The 20,673-nt window shown below is 41.0% G+C and overlaps 1 protein-coding gene across 3 annotated transcripts; it reads left to right on the forward strand.

Annotated features, from left to right (window-relative positions):
- The first annotated feature begins 1,275 nt into the window (after positions 1-1,275).
- Positions 1,276-14,927, forward strand: LOC110975375 (sodium-dependent phosphate transporter 2-like). 3 transcript variants are annotated; one of them, XM_087132923.1, is made up of 13 exons: positions 1,365-1,429; positions 1,799-1,854; positions 5,038-5,230; positions 5,590-5,740; positions 6,033-6,173; positions 6,494-6,579; positions 6,757-6,853; positions 7,546-7,665; positions 8,120-8,206; positions 8,744-8,899; positions 9,401-9,638; positions 10,971-11,156; positions 12,887-14,927. In XM_087132923.1, the coding sequence occupies exons 3-13, from the start codon at positions 5,060-5,062 to the stop codon at positions 13,206-13,208; spliced, it is 1,755 nt and encodes a 584-aa protein (XP_086989049.1). In that variant the 5' UTR covers positions 1,365-1,429; positions 1,799-1,854; positions 5,038-5,059; the 3' UTR covers positions 13,209-14,927. The 3 variants fall into 3 exon arrangements, with proteins under 3 accessions (XP_022083517.2, XP_086989050.1, XP_086989049.1); XM_022227825.2 differs by lacking the exon at positions 1,799-1,854 and having other exon boundaries at positions 1,276-1,429; XM_087132924.1 differs by lacking the exons at positions 1,799-1,854; positions 7,546-7,665 and having other exon boundaries at positions 1,276-1,429.
- Positions 14,928-20,673: the final 5,746 nt, after the last annotated feature.

Genomic DNA, 20,673 nt, shown 5'->3' on the forward strand with positions numbered 1-20,673 from the left:
AAATAAAAATATCTCTGTCCTTCATGCCCCGGGTAAAGTGGGGGGGGTATTGGTATTTTGGCCTAGGCTAATTTTGGCCAATAATGGGGAAAAAAGCATAAAAGGGACCCTAACAATACTCAATCTTTCACATGTTGAAGCATTTGAGGTTTGGTAAGGTTAAAACAATATGTAATTTGTCGAAATGACGATTTTAATGTCTGCTTTGTACAACTCAATCTGTATAAAATCTGTAAAGCTTTTAACACACATTTTTACTCTAAACAATTAGTTTTCACGTATAAATGTCGAACACAAACTTTCCTTCGGCGAAATTATGCTGCAAAATCTTTATCTTTTTGTAAAGACTGGTTTTCCCGCAGATGGTGAACTTCTGAGTGGCGAACTCACTACTCCTTTCAACTTCAGTAAATCGCTTTTCAATTGGTCTATGATTATTTTCATTCTGATTAACTATGGAATGTGGGGATTATTATCATATTCCTTCGTTCTGGTGGGCATTGTACACTAGAGGAATCATCTAAATACATCTATGAAGACTGCTTTTAGTAACTGTGAAATAAAAGAGAAGCCAGACCTCCCGCACCTTCAGCTCTGTTCAATTTTGAATTAAAGTATGTGAAGATGTTACTCAAAGTTTACAATTTTATTCTCAAATATTTCCGGCATTAGGCATGTCCTGGCTCCCCATGGGGGGTCCGACGGGGGGGGGACGCAAAAATGGAGACCCTGTTCCTTATCATCTTTTGAAAGTCAGTTCAACCTCTCATTAGAAACCCATTCTGCAATGTTCCTATTTTTATGTACCATAAGTATTTTCCTTTCTGGTTCTGATTTTGGAGGCCTTCACTGAGGTGTACAAGAAAACTTCTTTAAGATGAACAAGTAATATGTATTGATAGGGAAGAGGTAAACTAGGCCCATGTATTGAGAAGGGCACTTGATTGGCTAGTTTTCAACCCAGTGTTGGCACAGACTAACCCCCCCCCCCTTCACGGTGAATATTTATTTAACTTGTTCCTTTATCGGAAAAAAATGACCTGAATTTCACCCCTTTTCATACTGCCAAATGCTATGTGGTGATGATCAAGTTTATTTTGATTTTCCAGTGCCCGACCCTTGACTCGCGAGGTATCACAATACGTGTTTAGTTCTGATCAAACAGAGGCGCGTAATAAATTGCCAGAATTTGGATTAATCTGTAACCGAAGAACTGGGCCAAACGTCACTGCCCGGTAAAATGAACATGAACTCGAACTTGGGTCGCAGTGCAAAGTGCGTCATGATCGGCATGCGTGGACAGTATACATCGCGAATAATATCAGCGCTAAATTAGCCGCGAAATCAGTATCCCTCATCAAACCTAGTGGAACCACTTACCACTTGGAGCACGTAGAAACGTCTACGTGTCGTACTGGTCGAATTCAAGGTAAGACACAATAGGGCGCCAACGCTTGATTTGCTTACCAGAAAAAGTCACGCTTTTGCCGGTTCCACACAGTACCTTTTTAACTTGTGGGATGTAATCAATCCAGCGGTAGTGGTAGGCATGATGTTGAGAGCTTCATTTAAGTTCAAAATTTCTCTTGTTTTGTTTAATTAATTTATTGATAATATTCCTCAATTTATTTAGTGCTTACTCACCGGGTTTGATGTTTATTTGACCACCTTTTATAAGGCCCATTTGTTCGGCCTGTAGATCGGGCCCCCATCTTCGCCCTGCTCTCTCTTTTTCTTTACAATTTCCATTTCTTTATTTTCATTACTTGCCACTTTTTATATTCCTCCATCTTAACAGATTCTGTCTTTATTTCTTCACGGCGATCCTTCAATTTTCAAACAGCACCAGTAATGGTAACAGCACTGTTAATTTTCAAGCGAAAAAAGTGGTAAAAATAAAAGATCACTTTTATATATATACCGTATTTGTTGCATACTTCAACTCAAAGTCTGATAGGTTCCAGTAAATTACGGAATCAACGTTTACAGCATGGTGTTGTTCACATTCACTGTTTTAATAACCACAGCACGGAAAGATGCATTGATACAAAGAATCATCAAAACCAATTAGAAAATATATAACCACTTCTTAACCCAGAAATAAACAAACTGAATTCGAGAATGTAAGAATACATATTCGACAAACTCCACATCGCCAATTGCAAATATTCGTCACTTGGTAAACAGGCAGGAGTGTCCGTCCTTTTCATACGTCTTTTTATCAAGCCCGTAATGAAAACGGAGAGACTTGGTAGATATTTGTGGCGACGTATAATATAAATTTTCTAATAAAGTACAACGAATTTGCGAATCCTTCAAAACAAAAATGAACTAATTGTTTATCAATGCACTGAAGCATACAATGCAGTTTCAATGACCTAGGCCTATTTGAATAGTAGTTTTACTCATCCGACAAACCATTTCTGAGAGCAGGAAAATGTTGGGGAAATATCGACTGCCAATAATTTCGGTCAAACGGTTGGTGCAGTTTTACTCGAATTATCCAACAATTTAATTAATTTGAGATAATGTGCCCCGATGTCGCCAGTGCACCTGAAGAATAGATCACTTTTATCAGAAATTAGCATTACTTCCTTTCTTAGGTGTAAGCTTCCCCATCACTGCCTTTTATTTTTTTATTTTTGCAAGCTTTTTTGCAGACTAAACTTCAAGGTGCCATTTCTCCTGAGCTACACGGATCGCAAAACCTTGATTTCGTGCTCAACTCGTCGTGAGGGCGCAAGCGACACATACACATCCTTGTATACTTTACTGTCGCCGATTAATTTTCTTGCCAAAAGAAAAAAGAAATCTCCGTCTTTTCGCCTAAGTCTTCAATTGCATTCCCTTACTCCGAACCCCAAGCATTACAAGCAAGTATTCATCAGTCTAGAGCACATATAGTTGGCCGCCTCTGTGGTTCGCAGCTCTAGGAACATTGTACTATAAAATGCTGGAACCCCAAAGCAGCGCAAAAGAAATACAAATGCTGAAATAAATGTGTGTCTTAAAGAACAGAAAAAAAATCACCGGTAGTAACCACGCCTCCCTCAAGGCATCATTTTCTCCCTGTGACTTCATGTTGCATGGCCAGCATTGTGTTATTATGCCAAGACGGCTCGCATTTACACGTCACAAAATACATTAAAAACTCTCTTTCCTATTTGATTAATCACTGTCTCATAAACACTGTTAAACATTCGTCCCATTTCGATTACTGTGAATCTTTAATGGGCTACGAATAATGACCCATTCTGCTATTCGCTTGTGGAGAAAATCCGATGGAGTTTTCCTCAGAGAAATAAGTTTTATCTATACTGCCCATCAGCTTACACCACGCCACCTCGACAAATCAGTAAACCTTTAACCGGAACTGGCCAGTTAATAATCATAATATTAACGAAATTATATCACCAGCTTAGGTTCAGGATTATCGCAAAGAGCTGGTAGAAGTGTCCGTCAATTTGATGTTCAACTTCGTCACAGTCGAACCACGTCACCAACGCGTTTTCGCTACTACCATTACATATGCATAATGCAGGGTCTATGGCCAAACACACATGCAACATTGCTCAACTCGTACTTTAATTGCTTTGGATCTTGACACTTCTACTTAATTAACCTGTAATAACAGTTCTTCACCGATTGGCTCCTACAAAGCCCATATCAGGTGTTCCATCTCCTCCTCTCAGGCACGCTCAGAATCACAAGAGGCAAACAGAGCTTCCTCTTAATTGAAATGAGTTCCTTATGGAAAATAGGAAGCCTTTTAGACGCTTTTTTAATACAAAAAGCGCCTTGTAATCGACGCATGGGAGGACACACTAATATAGGCTTTCCCGGCCAATTTCGGAAAATATGTAAATGAATTAATAATAGCAGCCTTCGTTTTCGAGCAAAATAGAACGAACATTCAAATCCCTGTTTCTATTTTAACAAATACAAATTGTTTCAAGGTCATAGAGGGTCAGCAGGCAATTTCTAGGTATTGCACTGGCTTAGTATATTGAAATTCTTTTTGCGCGAATTCACTCTGCAGTCCTGTATTCATCTTAATTGGAACTCAATCTATTTCGCAAAATGTGCAGGTGATTTCGCCTGTGTGTTATTTAAGTTAAGGTATGCCTGGTCGAGAATCGGGATTCGTTTGTGTACTAACAGAATCTACATTCTGAGAAGTGTTTAGTTGATTGGTTGAATGATTGAATTGTCATTATTAATAATGAAATAAACAACTCATTCTGTCATTGGAAACCACCAACTACTGCAGGAAACCTATAAACACCGGCGCATTTTTTCACAGTTTGATAACAAATACACTGTAACCATTCATGAGTAACATGACATTTATTATCAAAGTGGTGTCATGATTTGTGTACCGTGACCTTGTAGGCCTATATTCTAATCAAACTGAACATATATTTTGCGATTTTAGATTACATCAAATGAAAATAAAACCTCATTTCTCAAGGGTCACGGTAAATGACAGATTTTCAGCGAATAAGAATGCATGCACACTTGTTGTAATTGCAAGGTAGCCAATAAGTCAATCCGCCATCCCAGTCACGTACTTGCAACATAATGAAACATGCACTGTAATGCACATTCATTTATTTGAAGGGTGCAAAACGAAGTTGAATGCTTATTATTGCGAAAACGAAACCAGGTTCTAAGTCGTTTTCAAAATCTACGCTAAATTGAATTTTTTGTTTATAAATTATATTGTCCAATTTGGCCGGGAAAACGTTAGTTCGAGGCCGAACTCGTACAAAAATCATATTAAAAAATTACCTTACCATGTTTACCTCGGATATTAAGTACTTTATTGTGTAAAATACAACGTATTTTTTCACCAGAAAGACTTGACTGCAATGAGCTTCGGCTTGGTTTCAACAATGGAAAAATGGAAGTTGCTATGAAACCGCAAACCATAAAGAATTTCAAAGCACACAATCAGAACGAATCACAATCACGACAGAAAGAGTTTCCATCTGCCAACCAACCACTCACCCTGGCTCTTCCGTGCTTTCTCGGCAGATATCACAAAGTGGAGCCAGAGATGGATCTGCCGTACGTTGATCGATTTCTTGACCCGTACGATGAGAGTCTGCTGTGGATTGTCATCGTTGGATTCATCATCGCCTTCATTCTGGCATTCGGTCTTGGAGCCAACGACGCTGCCAACTCCTTCGGAACAGCCGTTGGAGCCAAAGTTTTCACCTTGTTACAGGTTGGCCAAAATGTTGTGAGAGGTTTCGAAATAATTGATAGGTGTAATTTATAGATTTTTCTGACTTTGGTGTGAGCGTGAATCACCTAATTATTCTGCCAATGCCAGACAACCTTTAAAAGCAAATACCACGGACTGGTGTTTTCATTCGTTTGTTTAGTTGTTTGTTTTTCTGTTTTGTTTTGTCTGTTTATGTTGCCGGTATTGACCGGCTTTTTAGGTATGCCAAAAATTAAGATACCTCCGTGCAATACTCGCACAGGGTGTAGCCACATAGACTAATAATCATTAGTGAATATCCAGACTTTTTTTGGCTTTCTAAACTTACACATTCCAAATTCACCGATCCTTTTTCGCAGGCAATTATTTTGGCGGCTATTTTCGAAACACTTGGATCGATCCTTCTTGGAGGAAACGTGTCTGGAACCATACGGGGAGGACTTTTCAATGCCTCAGTATATGAAGGGCACGAGGAGCTGTTGATGGTGGGACAGCTGTCGGCTCTTGCATGTGAGTGCATGGCTTGGCAGGAATTGGTGGTGATGCGTTGTTGATGATGTTGGTGATTGTGGTGATGCTGCTAGTGATCAAGGGTTGGTGGTGTTAATGGTGTTGGTGGTGTTAATGGTGTTGGTGGTGTTAATGGTGTTGGTGATGATGATGGTGATGATAGTGTTGGTGGTGTGATGGTGAAATGGTGCTGGTGGTGTTAATGGCGTTGGTGGGGATGTTAGTGATTGTGGTGATGGTGACGATATTAGGGTTTTGCTGGTAATGACAGATTTATTTCTGTTGTTTCTAGCTGCTTGTGTTTGGCTTCTCATTGCGACCATGATGTCACTTCCAGTCTCAGCCTCGCACAGCATTGTGGGAGCATCTTTGGGATTTCATCTTGTGGTATTTCTAGGTACAGGCGTGGACTGGTTTGTCATTGGCAAAATAGGTAGGTTTCTTAGAATTTGCACTATTCTCCGAACCCTGTTTTTCTACTTCGCTGTAAAACGGTTTAAAGTGATACAGCGGCTTTTTATGAATAACATTAACCTCATTTTTGATTAACCTCGGTAAAATTTGATCATTCCTTTTAATTGACAGAACATTTGTTTAGTTCAGCTAAAACGCAAAAATTGGCTTTTCCCAACAACAGGTTATCAAACTATTGATGGAAGTATTTTAAAAAGGCAGAGAACAATCGAAAAAGCATTTAGAATTTACTAAACATGGAGTAGGCGTTCTTTTTATTTGTTCTGTTTTGTTTCCCAGCAATATCATGGGTTGCATCCCCAGTAATATCCGGCGTCGTGTCATCTGCGATTTACTACGTCTTGAAGTTCACGATGCTTGACAGAGTAAGTGTATACCTACCTCCATTTTAGAGTTTTAGAAATTTCCAATTCAAAATCACTGGGTGTTATTCTGTTCCTGAGATGTGCTCACGTCGGATCAGTGAGCTAACCACTGTTCAGTAAATTAAGTAGGTTTATGTTGACAGTTTCGTTAAAACTTTCCCGTTGTTGTGTTCATAGCATGATCAACTGAAGTCGGGTTTAAGAGCTGTTCCATTCTGGTACTTCCTGGTATTTTTCGTCAATATCCTGTCCATTTTACTGGGAGTCAAGGAAGGTAAGCTTAGAGTGGAAGTAGGAAGGGAGCAGTGTCCTCTATCTATTAAACCAAACCACCCGATCAGACTACCCACTCAGCCTTTGAATCGACAGGCGATATGTTATATGTGTGACACCCATTTCATTTAGGCTTAAGTAGATAACACGCTGAAGTGATCGTTTTTCCCTTGAATAAAACAACGTCAAAGCTACACATTAAACGACCTTTCAAAATGGATCTTTTCCAACAGGAAACAAAATTAAAAACAGAAAAAGAAAAATCCTCGATCCTAATCGTTTTCGTTACCCACTACACTCCGCAAGCCAGCTTGACCGCACTCCGTTTATTCCTTGGTTTATGCCAAAAACTTAACAAAATGCAGCCGAAGCTGCAACGTAAGCGATTGTAATGTTTTACCAGCATACTGCGTACAAAGGCAATATACTTCAAAAGGTGGGTAGTCGGATTGGGTCCACGAAGCCTGAGCGTGAAGTCAGGGCTGATGAGCATTGAAGACGCATGGTGTCACTTTTTGTGGATCCTGGTGAACCGGACAAATTATTGTTTTTGTACCACTTGGTGCACTGAAGTCAGAAAACAGTGTATTGTCCAAATGGGTTCGAAACAAGAACCACGTTATACTCGAAGCAGCGTGATAATAACTTCCATGCTGCTAACAAGAAAATGTGTTTACTCTGATTCGCTTACAGTGGTAGAAGCCACTGTCCTTGGTGTGTGGTTGGTCGTTCTAATTGCACTGGGCGGGGGTCTCTTATGTGCATTGATAACATTGGCGTTTTTGGTGCCGTATACGAGGAGAAAGGCTAAAGGTAGGTTTTCTTATGTAAAGGAAAACTTTTTCCACGAAAACAGATGGAATTATCCAGAATGTCCATTTTTATACTCCACTTGGAAAAAAGTGCAAGAAAGTAGAGTCAATGTTTCTCGCAATTGTGGCTTTCGATTGACGCTTTTTCGATGAAAAGGAAACCTAAAGATCTCTGTGCCACGAGTACTAAAAGCCAAAACAGAAATATAATGTGACAGTCATCATCCTTATGTACTTTATGCATCATAATCGCAAGCGAAAAAAGGTACTTTGTAAGAAGGAAAAATTATGCTGTTGTTTATGGTATTTGGCAATCAACTCTCTCATGAAACTAAAAACCTTTTCACTCAAGCTTCGAGCCTTGCTCCATTTATTGTCAATGGCTTCCATGTGATGCATCTCAAACATAGTTGAAAATATGATTTGTGTAAATTCCACTTCATTTTCCCCCATAGGTGCTGAGTTGCGCCAGCAGCACGAACAAGCAGAAATGGGAGGAGACCAGACAATCAAGAAGATAAGACAAGACTTCGAGTTAGAAGGTTGGCTTATAAGTGAAAAAAAATGCTTAAAGAAATAGGCTTACCTTTGAAATACCGTTTGAAATTTTAAGCAAATTAACACCATACTGCCCAAAAAAACAAGGAGCTCATTTTTCAACGCAAATGCATAATTATTCTCTATAACATAGAATAGCATAACTATAACTCTCTTAACAGGACTCGGGAACTTGACTGTATCGCATTTAGTCTGATATTGGAAGTCTCTACCTTGAAATACTTTCTGAAGCCCATGGATTGAATTTAAGTCTCATACAATAGTTCCAACCAATTCTTTGCCCCATTGTGGCCAAACATGGTGATTAGCTGGTGAAGAATATTAAATCAGAATTCATAAAGCTATTCACAAAATGCTTTGAATTTCAAGTGTTCGTGGAAAGCCAGTATGCAACCCTACCGTAGCTTGCCTTTGGAAACCGTCGGAATAATGAACAATAAAAAGATTGATTCCATGACTTTGCTCTCATCTAGACATTCTGATCAACTGATGGCAAGGCAAAATGTTTGGAAATTGTACAGTTTCAGAGACACAGGCTTACGGTAACAAGTGTATGACGACAGACGACGAAAATGGGAACACTAATAAGCGGGACAGTGACGACTTAGACAGCAGTGGCAACGAGGCAGGAGGCGAGACAAATCGCAGACACTGCAACTCCGCCACATCTGACGACGGTAAGGGATGCGAGTAATTCTTTCTCTGCCTTCATGTTGTGCAGTGCCACGTGGATCATGGACAATGCACTTTCATGTCACAATGGAGTCCATTATGACTCATAATACACGTAGGTTGAACATTTCCAATATACACGGAGTCGTCTCTCTTTTTCATCTCGAGACAGTTCAACTTCCTCAAATGCGTCAAATTAAGAAATCGCAAATTTGTTAGCATTTTTTGAACGAGCCTTAAAAACCTGGTAAATAGCGAAAACAGCGGCTGCCACGTGATTGGGAATAGACAAGTGAGGATTCACCTCTTAATTATAAATACGCGTAAGGCGTGTTCCTTTCCACGCACAAAGACTTAAAGAATTGGTCGTGCGCAGTGAATGCCACACGGGACGCGATGTTGACTTGACTTGCATCGTACAGTTCCGAATTCAGTGTTCAGCTGAAACCAAAAGCCAATTGGAAAAGTTTTTTCAATGTAATGTATGTTACTCCGTTTCTTCTCAGATATTCCACACGACAGCGAGATCCGAGGTGGACGGGCGGAATCCAGGATGTCGAGGGTGTCGAAGGTTACATCCACAGCAGATGACGAAGAGGAAGACAAGGGCATTTTCAGTGTGAACAAGAATTCCAAGGACTGGCTGTCAGTCAAGGACACCGTGGCCGTGACAACCATCTGCGGGCCGCTGCAGGGCCTGTCGGCGTGCTTTGCCGCCTTCTCGCACGGTGGTAACGACGTCAGGTAAGTCGCACGTCTCATAGACTGCAGGGACCACATAGCAAAACAGACAGCTTGCAGTTGTGCAAGTGACGTAAAATACTGGTAAGCGTGCACGCGTGGCCCATTCACAAGAACATACACAGGATGCATTGAGAAATTGGCCTTTTGGCTAGTTTAGCGTCCTAACTTGTGGCTTGTCGGCTCTGTCTTCGGTTTTTATACACTAGCAGGAGTCTGTTTTATCGTGATGGAAGCATATACCCAGCAAGAAATGAGACCGAGGGGTACCCCCACCCCCAACATGTCCAATCCCTATACACATTCCAGGCTATTGTTACTTAACACATCCCCCCCCCAAGACGTCTGAAAGGAATTCCCCAGATTCCTGCGAGACAATGACCAACACAAAGCAGGGGGGGTTCTCTCCGTCTCATACCTTGCTGCATATGTGGAAGCAATCGAGGGATCTGTCCAATCATTCCACTGCGCTGCGCTACCAAGTAGCTTGCAATCATTTGAAGTCAAATGTTTCCGCGATCTGCTTATCGATTGTTAAGCAAATGGTTGATGCACGACACGACAGTCGCCAACACAGCGATAGCACAAATCCAACGATCGCTCCAAAACTTAGTAGCTTTCCCCTGAAACGCTCGTTCCTGCAACAGCCCCACAGTCAGAGTGTTAAACCACAGAAAGGATTCTTGGGGATTCGTGGCCATCAGTGGACACAGCATATGGAGATCTGTTGATCAGCAGGCTTGCGATGATAATGGATGACAAAACCACCCACTTCAGCACGGGCTTGTTGAACAACTTATCCCAGGGCCAGGGCATATGCTGATACCCTTTGCTGCGACAAATAGACACCCATCTTCCTCCCTCCGTCCCTCGTGTAAATAAAACACCATAACTCTACGATACAGTGTTGATTGTATAATGTACTGGGGTTAGATATAAATGTTTTAGGTGTTTAGATAATTTATATTTATTTTTACACACAGTTTAAGGAATTTTTAATAGATTTAACTGTATTTGTATTTTCTTGTAATTGTAGGTAGCTTTTCTAGTACTAATTCTGGATGCGAGTATTTCAATTGTCCATGCGGGATGTCATAAGAATTTTTGACTTGACTACGTTGCTCAAATTGCATTACAAAATGACAGGTTTACATTGGACAACAGAATGAGTGCAGAATCTATTCAGCAGTGTGATGTTTGCATGGACTTAATACAGACGAGGAATTCTCACATGGTACACGCTGGCTTTCAACTTGTGACTCGCTGCACTTGTGATATGGTGGCAGAATGTGTGACGTAATAGTACCACTTTATTTTTCCCTGACGTTGATGCAGCAATGCCATTGGCCCTCTTATTGGACTATACCTTATCTACCAAGAAGGCAGAATCAGTGTAGACAAGCCGTCGCCAGCATGGATCCTCGTGTACGGCGGTGTGGGCATTGCAGTCGGTCTTGCCTTACTGGGAAGGAGGGTGATCAAAACCATTGGTAGTGATCTAACCCCTATAACTCCATCGACGTAAGTGTTTCTGCCTCCTTGAATTGTAACCTTACTTCTGTTTTAAGAGTAATTTCACGTAAATACAAGATGTGTCCACCGTTAAAACATTATTTTTTTTCATACTTTGTGGGATGAAAGGACTAAACAAAAGAGACTTTTCAAATCCATACGTAGTCTGTTACCATGGAAACAGCTCGTTTTTTAGGCCGACTTAGGGCTCTGAAGAAACTGGTTTTTAGCTTGTATTTAAAAGTCCACCTAACCAAAATGCAACACTATTTCACAAATCTACTTAAAGTATCATCCTTGCCTCTGCCTGAAACAAAAAACGATCGCTGTAAGTGTCACCCTTAAGCTCTTTGAACAGTTTGCATTGAAGTATGTTTTTAAAACTTGCAAAATTAACACTTTTTACCCAATTTTTGCCCTTGGGGCTCACTTTGGAAGCCAAGATGATTTTTGACCACTAAGAGACTTTTTCTCAACAGATTTCTGCAAATTGGTTTGTATGCTCTCTACTGGAGGATAACAATATTGACAATGGGTGGCAGGCAGGTGACAAAGAGACTGTGAGAAGGCTATGGTACATGGGGCAAGTTGTAAAGTGTACTTTTGCAACAGGAGTCACTCATGTACCAATGCAAAAGTCATTGTAAAGACAACCTTAGAACTCAATAGGACAAATCATGGGCTATATAGGGCTCGGTGCGATACGAGATGTAATACCATGCATTTATTACTCCACAGAAATGAAAACAATGCCAAAATCACAAAAGCGTACCTTTCTTTCAGTAATATTGACTCAAACTTAGGGGAAAACCTCAAAATGTAAATTTCTATTTTGTGGAAAAAAGACCATATTTGAGGCAATACTGTCCCAACAGCATACAAATACCCAAGATTTTCTCACCACATATAAAAAGAACAATGTTGGCCTTAATCACAACCGAACGGAAAATATTCTGAGACCCCTGCAAGCTGACGTTTTGAGGGCAAATATAGGGAAAAAATTTCAATTTTGCAAATTCTAAAAACAAACTTCAACGCAAGCTGTTAAAAGAGCATAAGAGTGACACTTAAAGTGATAATTGTTTTGTCTCAAGAAGGATGATACTTTCAGTGGATTTGTGAGATATTGTTGCATTTTGGCTAGGTGGATTTTTGAATATAAACTAAAAACCAGGGTTTTTTAAGAGCCCTCAGTCGGCCTAAAATGCCAAAACACAAAATAGACTGTTTCCATGGTAACGGGCTACGTATGGATTTGAAAAGTCTATTTGCACCGTTTACTGTTTACTTGCACCGCAGTTATGTAAAAAAAAATTGACCGTAGACACATATGTCTGGTATTTATGTGAATGACTCTTAAGGGTTCTGAGGGCCGTTTGGTCTTTATTTTAATGAAGAGTTTGCATAGTCATGAGCTTTGGCACAGAAGAGTGACAGAAGCTTCAATGTGCCACGCTGCTTCTGTGACCAATATAACCTGCATTGGGGTCGCTATGCAGCAGTCAACGTAGTCTGCCTAACCGTCTTCAGTAAACCTTATTTTTCCCCCTTCTTCAAACAAAAAACTTCATCTGTAGTGTGCCCCACAATTGTATCATCGAAAAAATATTTGTCTCCACTTATCAAATGTTTAAAAAGGTGCACTTAAGTGGGGTGGTCTATTCATTTCCATATCCAGGAAGTGCACAATATCTGTGAATTCCAGCGTTCATTTCTTGTCTTTGTTGTCATGCATACAGCGGCTTTGCAATCAACCTGGGTGCAGCAATGACCGTCTTGATCGCCTCCAACCTCAGCATACCGGTCAGCACCACGCATTGCTTGGTGGGCTCAGTGGCCTTTGTGGGTTTCCTCCGGGCCCGGAAAGCTATGGATCTGAAGCTATTCACGGGCATCGTCAGCGCCTGGATCATCACCCTCCCGGCCACCGTACTCCTCTCGGCCGCCTTCATGGGACTCATCCAGCACGCGGTGCCCGGCGGATGCGACATACAGCAGATGCAATATCCCCCACCCAACAGCACAGAGATTTACTCAACTGTTGAAATGAGGACTGCTTGAGGAGGTTTGTTAACAGCACCTTGCCCATCTGACCAACTCAGCAATATGCAGGGCTATTGGAACTTGATGGCAGACAGTGTGTGCAAAATGCAGCCTGAACATAGCCTCCATGTTGTTCACTCGATGTTTTCAGTGAGAATCACTCGATATAAAGTCTGCGAACCACAGTATATCGATGTCTGTCTTGCATGTGATGTGGGATCAGCTCTTTCAAATGTCCCCACACCGACATTAGGGTTTAATAATTAGGCCATTAAGGTAACAAGGAAAGACATTAATCAGCAAATTGCAGGTCAACCGGAACAATTTTAGAACCTTCCCCTTAGCAAGAGGGAAGATCTGTGTCAACCACTAGTCGATGGTTCCCCGGTGTATTTTGAATAACAATTACCAGGGAAAATAATTGACCAGCGATTTACAAAATGGTTGTCTCTCGAACTGTAGGTATTGAATTTCGCCATAGCGTCATATGCAGTTAGCAGGTTGTTACTGACACGTCACATTGTAACACAGCAAGGGTACAGGACTTCACAACAGTCATATCCAACTGAATGGTTTCATGCAAAAAAAATCTACTGTTGTGCGTAAAGGTGAAAAAATAAGTTGTGACCACGGATCTACGTTTATTTAAGGTTTAAGCCGTCTGACTCAAGCACCTCCATCAAACTTGAGGTTGATATTTAGCGGGCAAGCGAGCTTCGTAAGCCTGCACGAGAATATCAGTCTTAAAAGTAGATGCAATGATGACCATACGTCTCTAGTTTTGCTGCATGAGACAGGCAACTGGGCTGGATCTTTGCGATGCAATTACAAAATCCTTGTTTAATTATTGTATAAGTAAATGTACATTTGCTACAAAACAAAACCAGAAACTACTATAAGCACAAACCAAGAGATTAGTGAAAATTTATTTCCAGCGTCATGGGCGTAAGGTATATTGTACACAAATTAAAGACTATTGTAAATGTATTTTGTAAATGTATCAAAACAAGGCCTTTTGTCTAGAGGTCATTCAAGAGGATAAGGGTTCAGCAAAATTCAACATTAAAGAAAAAAGAGCCCAAAGTTACTCGGGGTTCCCCTTTGTAATCTCTAACCCTTTTGGGGTTGTTCGTGGTACACTATGGAAGCAGTCTGTTGTTGTTTTTCCAGGAAGAGGTGTTAGTTCTGAGGGCAATTACGGGCTTGTTTTTTTTTTCGTGGCTCTCGTCACCGGCCCTTCTAACAACAAACAAGTCTTCCTAAAATAGAATGCTTCCATGGTGTACCCACAACAACATCGTTGTGTATGTTTAAATACGAACGCTTAACTTTTCTCACCCGAAATGTTTTGACAACGACAACTGTAAAGACTTATTCATCAGATAGGATGTGTGTATCTGCGTTATAATATGGTACCGTACATAAATCTTGTTTTTACATTGGCGACTTCTTTTCAAAGCTTGTTAAAAAAACAATTTTTGGCCTATAAACTCGGACTGTAGAATACCATAAAACGGAACCTATTTGGGGAAGTTATAATGCACTGTATCAATGCAAATTAAATGGTTACACAGTTACTGCTCATGTCATGCTTGAAATCTTTTGTTCAGGAAATAAGTTATTTAATAAAAAATTAAGCTAGGCCTAACCATATCTAAATAAAAATGATGTAAAATTCAATATTTTTGTCCTTTCGTTGTGGAAAATAAAGCCATCTACCTCTATTGCAGGCATGCATGGTTGTATTCCTAGAGCCATATTTTTTGGGAGGAGGCCTAGACCCTTCGCACGTGACGTCACCTACTAACTTTCGCTACTGCTCTTTGATAATGGACTATTCATTTAATTTAAAAATCTAACGCGGAATTGCCAAGCCAATAATTCCCTGCCTTTTTCTTTTTATTTGGTATTTTTTTCATTTAATTGGGGGGGGGGCGAGACGAAAGCTATAGGGGCTGGAACCCCAACCCCCCTCCCCCAGAACCGCGCATGCTCTGTTGTTCTTTACCTTTGTGCAATTCCATTAGTCACAGTGTGTCTCCAGTGGCGTGTCTGAGGACAGGGAGAAGATTTCTCTCCAAGGAAGTAAGGCAATTTTTAAACAAAAAAGTTAAACGAAAGCGCTAGCACTCCAAAACGGAGTGCTATACTTTCCCTCGTGTGGAAGGAAAGTATTCATTTACGGATGAAGCAAATTGACGACGGTCTAAGAAAAATCTCCACTTCTGCCTTCCATCTGGCTCAAAACAAGAGCACGCCGCTTTGCCTTTTTAAAAGTATTTAGCCATATCATGGGTTTAAAAAATACACCAACAGCACCGACTTTTTCTGGCACTTTACTTCCAGCACCATTGAATTCCCAAAAGTCAAAAAGGCAGAGGCAAAATAGTTGTATCGTGTTTTGAAGCCTAGGGGCTCCGAAAAGCAAATGAACTGCGGCTTGAACATAAGATGTGTACATTTCAAAATTCCAAATGCCTCTGAATTGAACCCTCCCCCGGGTTTATTGTTGGTCATTCTGCTGCCGGTGAGTGTAAGCCCACCCTCAGCCAGACCTATATCCCCTTCATGGCGTCGCGTTGCCCATCATCACAACCAACAAGACACCGTTCACTGCTTACATGCATCATCAGCAGCCTCCTCTCTAACACTGTGGGGCATAGAGAACGTTATTCGAAGACAGAGACAAGCTGGCAGCGTTCATCTGCTCTGGTTTCCCGCATCCCCAGAATTCTCGCGAGAGACATGTCCTCTGGCCTCCTATCAGCCTATGGATGCTTCGGCGGACAAAACAGGAGGGCGCCATTTAATTTAGATGAAATCTTTTGCTTTTACTCCAAAGTTACCCCCTTCAATTGTGCTCTGTTTTGGTGTTCGTTTTTTTCCAGCCATGCTTCAAAAAGGACGACAACAACAACAACAAAGTACACATAGCTTGAAAACCTCTGGCCCCCCATACAAAATGCTGGTCAATGTTTGTAAACAAGAGAAATCTATAAACGAGGAAGGACGGGAAAGCAGCAAATTAACTATTATAGGCCGTCGACGTATTGTGTTCCCAAAACAAGATAAGTAATAAAACACCCCCTTTCGATGAAGTGGGGACTCTTAAGGCTGCAGGCTAGTACATAGGCCCAATTTGCCTGCAGGGACGGAATAACATTTTGCATCCTGTCGATATCTCCGTCATTGGAATACTATGTAGCACGTGGACTGAAAGGTTTGAAAACAAGGATGGAATCGTCCAGCAGAACTGCTGGCTTGTATATTCTGAATGTATCGGACCCAAATGGAGCCCTCCAAATTGCTCAATTTTGCAATGCAGTGCATGTATTCATGTTTTCAAAATGGCGATAGGCTTCATGAGCTTTGAGGGATGATCACCTTTCGAAGGAAATATCTTCAAGGGTCATCGGTTCAGACACTAAAATTGAAAGGAAATTAAATCATGAGGAAATAATCTTTAATTTGATGTATCTTGAACAGCAAAGAAACTTGACTTTTTCCTGACTTTTTGAAGTGGAGTATTTATCACTGTTACCTACGGCAGCTTATTTTCAGGTCTGGATCTTCACGACTATGTTCACTATTTTGATACGGCGCCCTCTTGTGTCAGGGATGAAAGGGTCAAAGTTGACCGGCCGCGCCAACAAGTTGAGACTTGTAGCTTAATCCATTTAATGTGGGTTATTGGCTTTTGGTTGAAATTTTGAATTTTCAAAGTGTACCCATTTAAGTAAATGACAATGATTACAATTACCTCACGTGATCTGCAATTCACGATACTAGCTCCGTGGTAAGCACCTGGTGATCACAGTGTTTGTTTTTCTCAGCTTTTTTGTTCAATTTTTTTCTCGCCCGGTAAATGCAACGGATCATTTCTTTTGGCAGTTGACTTTCATATCACAGTTTGCTGGCTTTTTTTAACGAACGGACAAAACGAATCAAGGTACAGTTGCAAACATTTCGGGCCAGGAAGCAATGTGTGAGTGTTAGACTTGGCAAGATAGCACAGGAGGGAAATGTTATTATCTCATGTGTCATATAAATTGTCTTTTGGTTTAGGTTTTGTAAATCGCAGACTGCATTACGAGAAACTCAAAGACATATAAGAATGTTGTTTCTTAGCGTTAAGGGGATTTCTTCCACAAGATGCACACATTTATATAGGCTAATCCTCTTTCTTTCATATACCATGCACGTTGAGGAAATAAGTGATCACTTCATTTTGAGATATGTGAATTGGAATGACTGATTACACGATTGACATTTTACAGTCAGAAACCGTTTACAAAAGGGAACCAACACACCTTTCATTTAGCAGTCTTAATAAAGCACTGTGATGACGTCATTGCGCAGTTACACGCTTATCTCTATCATGATGGTTGGCTCAGCATAAGAACCCACGATGAGGATAAATCATAGTTATTTCAAACTTCCTGCTGTAAAATATCGTAACCGTTGAACACGATTTGTTTGTTGAACGGTCCATACACCGTCGCTTTTCTAGCTGATAAGACCGTCTGATGTGTTTATCTCCCACTTATGGACATTTAGTACAAAAGGTCACGCTTATTCTACGATGTTTTGACAAAGTTGCAAAGTCAATGGTGCACAACAAAAGAGGATTTATATTAAAGGAACATAACACAGCTGTATTTCAATCGGCAGCGATGCTGTAACTCATCAAAAGACTTTAATGGAGCGCCATTTGCAAAATCAATGATCGAATCTGGAGTTACGGTTTTACAAGGGCTAAAATTATAGTAGTTCTCGCACTGGTTTACATATTTTACAGAGACAATTGTTTATCAAACTAAATGTTCTACGCTAAAAAACTAAACCTTAACACTCCAAAAATTAATGATCAAATAATTCTAACAATGTTAAAGCTTTAAATCATAATAAACTACAAAATACAGAAATCAAAGTTTAAACTTTCATTGACAGATTTCGAAACTTCCTGCTTTAAATTTCAAATTTTGCAAACATCAAATTTGGATTTGCGTTTTGCTCACAGCAGTAATTAACATGAATCGGATAACAGTGAATAATCTACAGGAGCAAATAAACTTTGGAACATTTAACTATTGGAGTTTAATATTAAAATCATGCTCTAAAAATTTCAACACGTTGTATGCCATATCACATCAAATCTTTCTTGCAAAAGAGAAAACTGCAATTACTATAGTCTGTACAACACGCTTCAGATTATCCACTTGGGCTTTCAGTTAAGACGACTCCGTGTTTTCTGGTTTTGTTTCTAATATCATTATTTACCATCAGCCTTCTTTCAGAAAAGTAGTATTTTTGTCATATTTTTTTACGCCCAATCAAGATACTCATTTACCCGTCAATTACAATAGTCGTCCCCACTTGTGAACAACCTCGAACCGAATGTAATATCAAACGATACAATATGTTAGTCTCCTTTGGGGTAATTGCATCCGTTAGATTGCATCTGTTACTCCACAATCGCAGCTACGATTTCTGAAACATCAGTCGATAGTGTCATATTTTAGTCATGCTGCTTGGAAAATGGAGCTGACAAGGTACAGAGCGTGAACTAACTTTGATAATATCCCGTGCATTTCGTAGTTCAAAGACGCTGTATGAAAGTCCTTTTTACTCTCTGTTTGAATGAAGTTCTCCATACACTCTGAATCGTGTTTGCGACTGGCAATTTCTGCAAAGATCTGAACCCTTCAAGTTCCGGCGGGAAGAAGAGTGTAGGCGCTTACCCTCTTGCCATGGACTTCGCGGCCCCCTTGTGGCGTCACGACATCCAGTTGCTGCAGTTGGGCGTGTTGGATGATCGCACAGGCCCGGGGAAGCAGCACCAAGACAGAAGGCAGTCGTTGCCGAAAGGAGCTTGGATCTCATACGCTGGGCCGGGCCAGCACCTTCTCCCGCATCCTGGCCAAGTTGTAGATGTTGTAGCACGGCACCAGGAGGGCGAGGCCGCACTCCTGGCAGTCGTCGTCCAGGGCCTCGGCTGTCTTACCGTGGGTGTAGCACGGCAGTGTTGTTGAAGCAGCCAAACAGGCCCTGTTTGAATTCGTCGATAATTGCGACGAGGATGCAAGCAGTAAATTGTTGAAAGGGAATTTCTGGCGAGACAAAATTCAGTGTCTGCCCTCGGACCTCTCTTTTCACTGTCGGTATTGCTGTAAATCCCCTGGCACTGTGCAAGCAGTAGTTATCTGTAATACACATCAACCCCAACATTTTGTTGTGGCAATATGATGCTATGATGTACTGAGTTATTTTCGTTTCCCCCGGTTACATATAGTTACCGTCAAATTTGATTATCTGCCTAGTGTCCATCTGGTCAGTAGTCGTCATGAGTGCAACGCGTCCTGCTTTATTCCGTTCCTTGCAATTCAGTGTTCTCGGAGGGTGTACTAAGTAAACGACAGGACAGGTTGCCAGTCCACTGGCACTGCAGTATATGTACACTTTTTTAATTTTATAGTCACACGTGGCAAACTTGGGACTTCTACCCTGCCTTGCACGTACTAGTCAAAGTGCGAATTTTGATTATGTCAAGAGTAAGACAGTACAGTCGTTACTGTCAATTTAAGTGTTTGTAAATTTTGAAGAAAAAAAATCATTAAATCTTAGCTGGTCATTGATCATTGCTAAAAACTTTTCTACGGGCTTTTCTAATTGCTCGTTCGACTTTGAGAACAAAAATCCAAAGTGTCATTTTGAGACTTACATCCTTGTGAAAAGTTCAAATATTTTGTAAGTCTCCAGCCAGTTGATCGATGGCATCCACGAGATGGCTGTTGTTGAGCAGGTAATAGTTTAGGTGCGAGCAATCGATTGTCCAGCTCCCAGCGGGGTGTTGACCCCAACCTCCCTGGCCGCTTGGATGACCGCGCACCACGGGCAGATCAACAGGGTCAGGCAGTCCCCGACCAGGCCGCCGTCGATACCCTTGCTGTCCCGGACTGCCCCACGGGTCTTGGCCAGGCACCAGACGTTCAGGACGGGCACGAACATGACGAGGGCACAGGGCAGAAAGTTCCCGGTCCCGACCGCCTCGGCCGTCTTGCCGTGGGTGTAGCAAGGTACAAACCAAGTGAAAATGCACATCCCGAGGTTGCCGAGGCAGCCAAAGAGGCGGTTGTCCCATTCTCCCATTGTGACCGATCGAGGTTGGCTGTGAATGTCCACGAAACACCTGCTTGTTGAGCTTTCTTCAACTTCCGAATGATACAGATGTGCTATTTCCCCAATGTCTTTGCATCGATATGAGGTTCATAGCTTGCAGGTTAGGCGTTTCCCTACCACCAGTGTTTACTCAAAGATTTAGTTAATCCCTGGAATGCATCAAGATTTTTTCTCTTATCACATTGAAGAGCATTTTAATGCCCTTATCTTCAATGTGCCGTAATTATTTATTACATAACCAGTGTTATCATTCGTTATCATCAAGAAAATTGTTGAATGGCAACGCAAATTGTTCTGAAGTTGT

Source organism: Acanthaster planci, linkage group LG02, assembly GCF_054643075.1.
Source record: "Acanthaster planci isolate LZ-2023a linkage group LG02, COTS_SCS, whole genome shotgun sequence".
Taxonomy (NCBI): Eukaryota; Metazoa; Echinodermata; class Asteroidea; order Valvatida; family Acanthasteridae; genus Acanthaster; species Acanthaster planci.